Source organism: Halyomorpha halys, unplaced genomic scaffold, assembly GCF_000696795.3.
Source record: "Halyomorpha halys isolate HHAL.00 unplaced genomic scaffold, Hhal_1.1 Scaffold1102.1, whole genome shotgun sequence".
Lineage (NCBI taxonomy): Eukaryota > Metazoa > Arthropoda > Insecta > Hemiptera > Pentatomidae > Halyomorpha > Halyomorpha halys.
This window is the reverse complement of record NW_027109254.1, coordinates 138863-150031: the sequence shown is the minus strand read 5'-3', so window position 1 is coordinate 150031 and position 11169 is coordinate 138863. Positions and strand designations below refer to the sequence as shown.

The following is an 11169-nucleotide window of genomic DNA, read 5'->3' as shown; positions in this document are numbered from 1 at the left end:
TACACTGTATACATTATTATGTGCTTATTTAAATTAAAAGCTTTTTATTTAAAGTTTTTAATTTGTTTTCCATGGGAGCCCCACGGTCAAAGTGTTGAAGTTTTTGATCATACAGGTATCATGAGTAATTGTATAATTTATTTTGTTGTTTTAGACATGTTTAGTTTTTCTCTGTTCGGCATCCCCTTGATTGGTGCTGATATATGTGGCTTCATTGGAAACACAAATGTTGAGTTGTGTACTCGTTGGCATCAACTGGGTGCATTTTATCCTTTCTCCAGGAACCATAATGACCTTAATGAAATTGTAAGTATCATTATCATGATATATATATAAAATTGTAATGATTGTAGTAATATCAATTTTTCCTACAAAATGTTTCTATGTTATATCAATCTTAAGGATAGTTACAAAAAAAAAATTATTGATATCAGTATTTACAATTTTCATCAAACTGTCTGCTAAAAGTAAATTGAATTCGCTTATTTATTATGCTTGAACAAGATTATTTTCCTATATTTAAAAAATAACTCCCTTATATTTTATTCTCCAGAAACAGTTGATTAACCTAGAAGTATAAACAATTATGTACCTAATAGAAATACTTAAGAGGTTTTACTGACGTTGTACCTGGGACACTTTTTAAAATAAATTTGTCGAAATGTATTACTGTATTTAGAAAACAAGTAAATGCATTCTCTGTTGAATATGGCATGACAGTGGTTTGTACAAAAATGACTCATTAGTAACAATAATCAACTACAAATCAACTATTCCAGTTTTAGTACTGAGGCAATTATTCTGCTTGCATTAGATAATTAACGGATAATATTTTCTAAATTATTAATGTATAATTTATCCTTCTTATGAAATAGGATCAAGACCCTGTTTCATTGGGAATACAAGATGTTGTCGCAAAAGTCTTATATCAAAGGTATTTCTTCTTGCCTTACCTGTACTCATTGTTTTGGGAAGCCCACATCACTGGTACTCCCGTTGTATGGCCAACATTTTATTTGTAAGTATCAAAGTTTTAATGTATAGCTAAATTTAATTATTTGAACAAAACATCTTAATTTATTTACCTGTTTTTTTAAAGATCACCTGAGGATACAGCAACGTATGAATTGGAGGACCAGTTTCTCTGGGGAGACGGCCTTCTAATAGCTCCTGTTTTGAAACAGGTAATCAATATGTCTTTATTTAGTTTAATATTTGAAGATATGAATGAATGAAGATTTTATGTTACTAACATATTAATCTGAAAACCTTTTTACATTTTTCTTATTATTTGTCAAGTCAGCATATCCATCTTTGATTTAAAAGACTATTAATTGTTTATTTATTTGGATTGAATGTAATATGAAGTTTTATGAACCAACATCATTGATTTTTTTTATATTTGAAGCCAAGGCATTCCAGACCTCAATTATTGATACTTCTGTTTTCCTGATGAATTGATACCAAATAAACCCCTTGACAGTTAAATTTTAATTTTTTTACATTAGTTCTATAAATATTGAATATCTCTGTATATATATAGTTAATAAAAAAAGATATGAAGGTAATGATTGGAAAATTTCAAACAAATAATGATCCATGTGAAAAAATGTAAACTTAATTTTTATGTTTGTACATTTTGGCTGATTATGCCTGATTCTAAAAGATATGTTATGAAGTTAGTAAGCATAAATCATACCTAAATTTGCTAAAATGTTCTGTCTATTAATTCTAATTATTTTATTTTATTTTTTGGTTCTTTTTAATGTAATAACATTTTTATGGTTTGCTTAAATTCTGAAGTAATATTGATTTTTCATTATTCTAATTGTGCGATATAATCTTTTGCTGTATAGGGGTTTAGTTTTGTGACTCCATACTTGCCCAAAGGAAAATGGTACCATATAAACGAGTGGTCAAAAATGGAGGGAACAGTTATGGCTGTCACCAGCAGTGGGCAGCGCTACTCAATCCCCTCTTCCCAGTCCAGCTCAGTACCAATACTTGCTAGAGGTGGAAGAATAGTACCTTGCCAGAAACCTGCTCAAACCACAACTGACAGGTCTGTCATAATGTTATTTTTATCCTTTTTTTTTTTTTAATTATTTACATTTCTGTTGAAAGTTTATTAGAAAACTTCTTATTTCAATTTCTAAATGTCAATTTATGTCTGTTCATGTATACTGTTTTTATTCTTACACACACAGAAAAAAAATATATGTTTCATTTTGTATGTTCATGAATATTGAAATTTATTTATTTAACATAATTTTTACCATCTAGTCGCAAGAATCCATTTTGTCTTCTGGTGGCTCTGGACAACTCCGACTCCTCATCTGGTTCTTTGTACATTGATGATGGTGAAACATTTGGTAAATTTTCAGTTATTTTTCTCTGTTTGTGTTGTTTAATTTGTATTTACATTGCATTTAATTAAATATATCTTGCAGATATCTACTGCTAAATTTCTTTTTTGCTCACCGTAAATAAAAATTAATTAAATTTTTCTAATTGTTTTCTCTTTATTTTGGTTTAAATAAACATTATATTTTTTAAAAAGTATAGCTTCATTTATATTGTTTTTATAAAAAGGTGTGGTGTCCTTTTACTAATTTTTTTTTTTTAACAAAATTTGGCATCACATTTTGTAATAGATTGGTTTTATGAAGTGTACAGGAAGTGAACAGCAAGAAAAATATTTTATAAAATTCATTAAATGCAGGTTTTATTGGGGGGTGAACATGCCTGTATTATTTACATAGTCTATAATATTGATTAGCATTAATGAACATTAATTTTTTTTGCCTATTTACCATGGAGATCTTTATGTAGCCTCTACTAGATTTTTCCACCTCTATCTATCTTGGGTGATGGCTTTCCAGTTTATTAAGCTATGCTCATTCACACCACTCCATATCCTGTCCACCCAACTGAGTTTTATACAACCTATTCTTGGTCTGGTTTCTATGACTGAAACGTTCATTGTTAAATAGAGAATCTATTGAGTGGCTTCTTGAAACATGTCCTGTCCAATGTAACCTGTTTGCTTTCATATCAAGCATGATCGATTTCATAATATTTCCACCTCCTTCTCCAAAACCCGAATTCCTTGTCCCACTTTGGACTAACTTTAATTATGTTCAGATTTTTCTATCATTTTCTCAAGGGTGCCATTAAGAGACTATATCTTACTGCCATACATCACTAAGGGTTTTAGCATATTTACATCATTTAATTTAATCTAATTACTATGAATATATTTTGAATGTGTGCTGATGTTGGAAAGAACAAATAATAATTTAACATTTTTTTTTTTATTGATAGATGGGCATTACAATCTTCTGAACTTTGAAGCAAAAAATAACCAACTCACCAGTAAAATCGCTGCTTGGCAGTATGAAGGAGACGCACCAATTACCCTTGGGCAAGTCACCATTCTTGGAAACTTTTCACATATCAGCAGCGTTAATATCCTTGGCAAATCACTCAACTTCACTTTTGTACCACCTACTGTAAGTAACTGGTGAAACTTCTTTTTTTTAGTGAGTAATATAGGTATGTAATATAGTAGTAGCACATTCCAACTATTCAATTCAGTTGTTCAAGATAGTTCTGTTCAATTCTCTTTTGCCATACTCATTAGAGGTTCAACATACAGGGTTCATCCTATCACCCTAGATATCGAAGGAGAGAGGGTTCGGCCAGGTGAGGGGGTAGCATATCTTGGTATAAGGATAAGAAGGCAATTCGATACCATTTCTCACCTGGCGAACTTAGAGGATAGAGTGACCGTGTTACTCAATGGATTAAGTAGGATAGGGGTTGCGGTTTGGAGCCTCAGGTATCCTGCAACGATGACCCTATATGAAGGTGTGATACTTTATATAAATAAGGATTCCCTCCTTCAGGGAGTAGAGAAAGGAAAGGAAGTAAAGGAACTCCCTTTTTACGGGTGGAAGTAGGTGGTGGGTCTCACACATTTCACAAAGGGAAGGGCTTGACCACCCAACATCAGTGAGCCACTGAAAAAAGAGAAAGTTGACTGAGACAAGGTAGGCTGGTGAATTGCAGAGGACTAGGTGTAGCCTAATCAGTAAGGCACTCAACTGAGTATTGGGTTGCATTATAGTAAAATAAAAAAAATTGTTCTCAAAAATTTCATGGACCCCCTATTACGTGTAATAAGAATATTACAAAATGAAATGGTTGGTTCTTGGGAGCAGTTGCATGCGCAAGCACAGCACACTACCCCACTGCTGCTGCACCCCCAGCTGTATGCCAAAAATAGCGACAAATTTAAAATAATGAAAAAAATAAAAGTTGAAAAAATGAAAAAAAGTTTAATTCTCTTAAGGAGGTTCAAAATGGAATTGCAAAAATCTTCAATTCAAAACGCAAAGAGTGGTATTGTAAAGGAACGTGTTAGTTATTTCTGAGATGAAAATAATCCATAGAAGTAGTATATAATATTAAAAATAAATTTTATTAGAAAATAAAATTATTTCTAAAATCAGCCTGAAAAACAGACACTTTCTGTGATACCCCATATTCTCAAAAAGACAAATTGAGGTCCAATTTGTTGGCATCATGAAATCAGTAGGTTGTGCATTGAAACTGTTTGACTTGGTCGAGTATAAAGGGGCATGTAGAGCAACTGTAACCCATTGACTATTTTCATTTTTATTATCAATACAAACTTTGACTCAAAGAATTTTTTTCAACTGGCTTATATAGATGATATATTTAATATAATATAAGAATATATATTTATATTAAGGCATTGTTTACTAACATTATTTTTATCTTTCAGGTTTTGATTGTTGAAACAGACTGGAATTTGAAAAACATGTTTACTCTAACATGGAGCTAAAGACTTGACTAATTGATGTTTTATACATTTATACTAGTTATGTAATTATAGATATTTAATGTTTTTCATTATATTTTATATATTGTAATATTGACTGTAAATAAATAATTCTCAAAGTGTATTATTTTATTGTTACACTCAGGTTTTATTATTATAGTAGTTACTAATATTCCTGTTACAAGTATTTGGCTATTTTATTTGTTTATCTTGGAAAATTTTTATTGAATAATGAAGGAAACAGATATCTCTGTCCTGTTTGTTTTTTGTGATTAGAAATCCACAAAATCAGCTAAGAATTGGCAACCAATAAGTTGAAGTGAGTTTATTAAATCTGGTAAAGGGAATAATATTTGGTTAGTTTTATGAAATACCTCTTAAATTTTAGATTCTTCCATTAAGTTTAAATTAGTTGTTTTGATTTTAACTAATATAATAATTTCTAATCTCATATAATATAAAATAACAATTTATACTTCATTGGTCTGATTAATCATGCTCATATTTTGTAATACCTATGTTTTTTGAACTCAATACGTATGTTGACGTAATACAGGTTTTTTTTCGCTGCCTTGACACATAAATTTTTTTATAACCACACTCCGTCCCAAGAAGACCATTTTTTCCATTGTTTCAATTTTTATATAAAACTGTTCATTTTTCAGAGAGATCTATTATTACAAAATATATTATACTTGAATTTAAATAAGTATTAGAATTAATTATCAGTCATTGTAATGCATTTACAATCATCATGGTAAACATATAACATCTATTGAACTAAATTATTGACTGAAAATAGACTTCTAAAGTGTCTATCAAATCACTGGTGAGTCGAACTTTTGTAGATGGCAATTAAACAGCATAAGTAAGAATATGTTTTTATTATTTCTGCACAATTAATTATTGATTTAATAAAAATAAAAAACACTATTATTATCCAAGAAAAGCTAAATCTCAGTTTGAAAATGGTTTCATGGTTAACTTTGCACTTAGGGGGACCCATCTTGCCACCCCCTAGTTACGGCCCTGCGTATATGATGGATATTTTACACTAAAATTATTGAATAATAAAAGCTGTTGATTTAGGAGACAGAGAACTTTTTTTATAAAGAAGGAACAAAGTGCGTTCAGTCACAATCCCTTTTTTTAGAAATCATAGCAATTAGAAGATTGAACCCCAACTTGCCCAAAAATTATTAGAATTTTGATATTGGAACCATTATTGCTAACCTTCAGATTCCAGCACATTTTTACATGTTGAATACAACATTGACAGTAATACAATTATTTGTACAAAAACGGTAAGTAATTGAGGAAGAACAGGAGAAAAAATCATTAAGTAACAAAATGAAGTTGAAAATTAGGGCAAAACCCACTGCACTAATGAATTTTTAATCATTAATTCTTGAATTTCCTAAATTATTTGTTAAATTAATTCATTTAAAACAAAAATAGAACCATTTATGTTCAGAAACTTTTGGGGTGTATTATCTGTACAAATAGGTATCTTATGAAAAATTAATCATTTGGCATCAACTTTTTGGTTTTAGATGAGAGGAAATTTCATCTGAATTTTACAATACTATCCCAAGGGGTGTTTTCTCTGTTTCAAACTATTACGTCTGCCTCCTGCTGTTTTTTTTTTTTTTTTTAATATAGTTTGCCAGACTTATAAAGAAGAGAGTAGTGATGGCTACATAATTGATTCAACAACATAAATTTGGATTGCATACAATATAGTATACAATAATTGAGAATATTCTTCTGAATTAATCTTTCACTGAATGTTCCAGAAATGCTTATTTTGCAGATTCTAAATGAAAGCAGTAAAAAGTTGAATCTGCTAAATTTCTAGCAGTTATGATTAAATTATATAAAAAAATCATTAATTTTTGCATCAAAACTAGTTTTGCTCCTATGTATGTTCTATTGTTTCTAATAATTAGTTTTAAGAATAATCAAGCACTCAAAGAATCAATAAAAAATAATTCAATACAGTTAATTCTGAGTAGGATAAGCTTGGTTATTAAATTGGCGAGAAAAAAAAGTTAAATTTGCTATACGAATGGATTAAACAAAAATCCTTAACAGAATGTACCTGATACCAAATATCAAAAACATTACTAATAATATGCTTTTTCTTGGAATTTAAAAGACAAATTGGGTTAGTACATATCACTACTGAAGAAGTATAATGACAAACCTGCAAAATTTTGTGAAATTGACTTCATAGTTTTTGAAGGCTCAAAAATCAATTTACTAGATGTTTGTAAATCAACATAATTTTAATTACAAAATTCCCTTCCTGTGTTGTATGTTATTATGTTAATTTACATCTAATAAATAAATTTTAGAACCTCTCAAAAAAATAGTAAATTTTACAAAATTTATAGTTGCATCACTATACTTTTGGATAAAAAATGTGCGATATGAGTTTAAGTAAGTATTGGGCAAAGCTGAGCTAAAATCAGCTACAAATAAAACTATGGCTAAATTGTCATGTTAAGTTGTAAATGGTTCAGTAATAAACTGTGTATCCATGATAATTTAGTTATAGTTTTATTTTTAAATTATGTTTGTCTAGTTCTGGTATCACCTGATGACATTGAAAACAATTTTTTAAGAAACATAATGAATTTATTAAATAAAAATGTGTTTATAAAATAAATCTACACAGTGTATGAAAATGAAATATTCCCTGGGGAAAATACTTTAATTGTCCTCTCTCCAGTCTTGTAATGGTAAAAAGCAGATGGAGACCAGCTAGAAACATTATTCATATCTTTCCTTGTTAATGTAATACTCCCAGTCACCTCTTTAGAAAAGCCTGTTTCCAAACTTCTGACATCGAGCCGAAGATCACAAGTGAGCGTCAAAAAATTCTTAATGAATTCTTGTTCTCGGTCACCGATATTGTAATGAGAGCTAATAACAAGAGTCTCCTCATTTTCCAATGAAAGCCTTAGATACTGAACAAAAGATATAATATCTTTGGCAGACAGTCCCATATTCATAAAATCACTCAGATCATCGATCAAAATAAATATTTTTCCACAGTTTTCTCTTACTTGATCAAGTTTATTTTTTAAAAGAAAAAATGTGGTTTTAAGTAAATCATCATTATTTTTAAGTCCATTTGTAGAATCCAAAATATCAACACTATCAACTATATTAAATTTCCTTTTCACAAGTGAAGACAAATTGTGGCCTAACCTCATACCAACATGGTAATAATGTAGGATGCTGTGATGTAGAGCAAGTAGACAAACCCCTCCAGCTTGATCACTCAGGGCCTGACTTATAAGAGCACCAATGCAAAAATTAGCATCTGCGTTGTTTTCTTCGGTGATACAAACAAACTTGTTTTTAAAATCAAACAGGTCTAATCCTAAACCTTTAATGAAAGAAGACATGGCATTTCAGTAAGAACAGTTTAAGGAATGAGTTTTCTTTCTCTGCTTATCAGTAATTGAAAACAGTAAGAACTGACAGTTTAACATAAAAATCGCTCTAAATGAAATAGAGAAGAATACTGATCAAAACGGTAACAATGATAAACCTCCTCCTATGTTATGTAAATAGTCCAAGTAGGTTACTGTAGCTCAAGACACAAAGAGGTATATGATTTACTACTAAATAAATCATCAGGAAATTAATATCACTTCTTTTTAATTCTCCAATTGCTTTTTCAAAATACCTATAAGGCTTTAATTTATACATAAAATTGTCATGTTTTTTAAAGTATTGATGGAATCACGTGGTGTTTTTGTTTTCTGACATTTAACATGGGTGCACCGCTGTCTTTAAAACATATTGTGTTCCATCCTTCTCCCTGTTAAAACAGGCCTGACGCCTTGTATATTGTTTATTGTATATGGATCAACTGTTTAAAGAAACTTGGGGTCTGTGATACGGTCTTGACTGAAGAGGTAGAACAGTATTCTAGTAATACATCACATCTGCATATATTGTGATAGGCCGATCCCACGTCCTTTTTGCAGGACCTGTAAATCGGTAACTCCGTTAAAGTTATGTCTGTTCAGCCGACAGTGTCCTATATATAATCTTGTCACTCACTTTAAAGTCATCTTGTCCATATGAAGAAGCGTAGCACTTCATTATGTGCATCTTATTTTTCTTGATACGTGTATGTCCAGACACTGGTTTGGCTAAGGAAAGAGAGTTAAAATAAATTTCCCACATTCCTGCCAATTTAGAATGAGTTACGGAACTACTCAGAGTATAAATAGCTGCCTGTCATTAAGATTGAAAATCCTATTTATTTTTATCTTCTGATTGTTTTGTAACGCATACAGATCTGCAAAATTCTTAAGAAAGAAAATGCAGAATTATGCAAAACTTGAGATGGACTTACTGACTTTCCAATATAAAATTTATTCTAGTAAAAACGTCAATATATCTCTATATTCACTATCATTTTAACATTAAATTATTTCACTTACATTCTCGAATGAGCAACATGTAATATTTTTTAGCCACCAATTAGTTTACTTTTACATTTAAACTTGAAAAACAACATGACAGTCATCATTCATAAGCCAGACTGATTTAATGCTATAGTAAGTATCTTGTGCAATTGTCTCTTTGGATTCATAATTAACAGAAAACTTGTTATCATTTGAATTTAAGAATAAAGAATAAAAAAAAACACATGGTATGAAAAAACAATCTCAGTCAATTCTCTTTCCTTTCTCAGTACCCCCTCCTCTTCAATTTTTGAATGATCATATTTCAAAATTTTCTCGATAATCCATTAGTCCAATTTGAACGTCCATCATTGGTTTTACTGTCTTCCTGATAGATTCTGTAGAATTATTTTCTAAAGGTCACTAAAAATTGTTAAAATGGTGAATGTGATGGATACAGACAAAAACGGTAAACATTATGGGACTCGAAATTTATTAGGGTTCAATTGTGGGCCCATAAATTTAACACTTAAGATTTAGATTTTGTCTACTTTTCATGCTTTTTTTTCAACCTATTCGGCAATTTATCCAAGATATTTTTAGAGCTTAAGGTCATTCGGATCATTAATCGGCCACTTATTCCTCCTCTGCTCGTGGAGATGATCTAAGAGTACATATTCTATTATGATGGATTATACTCTACGCTATTATTATTGATTACATTCGGATCAAAGTTTTCGACTTTTGACCACTTGTTCAACTAAATACACTAGCTCCCAATAGACATTATTAATTTTTGGTTGGAGCTTTAATTCAAATAATTACGAATCACTTTATGGTGTCCAGTTATAACAGACAACAATGGTAACCATCTTCTACTTATTGCTTATTTATAAATTTAATTTTTAAAAAAATATTTTTTTTTTGTACTGTGAATACGTTGATACATTTTAAAGCAAAGTTTTGCATAGAATGTCCTCATCATCTTCTATAACTTTTTGTAGTAAATGCGCTCGAAAAAAATCAGTGGCTTCGAAGATTCGATTTCCTTAGGCTGTAAAATTTCATCAACCCCCACGTTTCCAGGATTTAATGGACATTGGATTAGATTGTTTCATGTCATGTGTTTAGAACGACAAATAATTTAGATTACACCATTGAAAGACAAACTGATTCTCAGAAAAACTCCTAAACCTGAAAATGAGATTGAACCAATCAGGAAATTTACATAGCTATGGAGATCGTTACTTAATATGTTATTTAATTACGATCTGGGTTAGTGGCCTCAGGAGGGCAGGAGCTAGTAAACAAGGCGCCAAGGTTAGGCTCTTTCCATAACAGCACGGGGGTACCCACCACTTGCTCTGTGTTCGCCAGGCCTGGCGGTTGGTTCCAGTGTTCAGTGTTTGTTAGTTATTTGGTGAAAAGATTACAGCGGTAAATACTATACTATTTTCATTTTAAATATATATATGCATATCGGTATGATATTTTTAATCAATTACTCCTAGCCATAGACATTAGTGACTGATCATATCAAGCAGAAACTGTTCTGAAAAAAAACAACTATAAATATATATACACACATATACGCGTATATTTCTAGCCATTATTAAATTTTCCTTACTAAATACCGGTTATTTTGAGAAAATCGAAGTTTTATATACAGGTTTGTGCCTCCGAATTTTTTTCCTCTTAAATTTCAATCACTCAACTAATACTTACGTCATGTAAGAAGCTAATAGGTTATTTTATGTTTATGAAATGTATACAAGGGATACTTGAAAAAAAAAAAGGAATTTTCAAAAATGTTCGGACAATTTAATTAAGGAGGGAAGCATATATCTTCGCTTAAGTTGTGATACTTCGTAA

At 30.4% G+C, this 11169-nt stretch overlaps 3 protein-coding genes across 4 annotated transcripts in view; 2 read left to right on the top strand and 1 right to left on the bottom strand.

The window, feature by feature from the left end:
* The window catches only part of LOC106688304 (lysosomal alpha-glucosidase), a 28394-nt gene extending 23403 nt beyond the window's left edge, over nt 1–4991 (top strand). For both annotated transcript variants that reach the window (XM_014432695.2, XM_014432694.3), the window contains exons 12-18: nt 155–306; nt 876–1018; nt 1100–1184; nt 1857–2062; nt 2284–2372; nt 3325–3512; nt 4811–4991. In XM_014432695.2, coding sequence (XP_014288181.1) covers nt 155–306; nt 876–1018; nt 1100–1184; nt 1857–2062; nt 2284–2372; nt 3325–3512; nt 4811–4870 — 923 coding nt within the window. In that variant the 3' untranslated portion in view covers nt 4871–4991. The remainder of the gene's footprint in view (nt 1–154; nt 307–875; nt 1019–1099; nt 1185–1856; nt 2063–2283; nt 2373–3324; nt 3513–4810) is intronic.
* Nucleotides 4992–7471: 2480 nt separating this feature from the next.
* On the bottom strand, nt 7472–8452 carry Elp6 (Elongator complex protein 6). Its single transcript, XM_014432692.3, has one exon. The coding sequence runs from the start codon at nt 8281–8283 to the stop codon at nt 7540–7542; it is 744 nt and encodes a 247-aa protein (XP_014288178.1). The 5' UTR covers nt 8284–8452; the 3' UTR covers nt 7472–7539.
* A 2213-nt stretch (nt 8453–10665) lies between these two features.
* The window catches only part of LOC106688315 (glucose dehydrogenase [FAD, quinone]), a 27751-nt gene continuing 27247 nt past the window's right edge, over nt 10666–11169 (top strand). The window contains exon 1 of the mRNA XM_014432711.2: nt 10666–10734. The gene's annotated coding sequence lies outside the window, so the exon portion shown is untranslated. The remainder of the gene's footprint in view (nt 10735–11169) is intronic.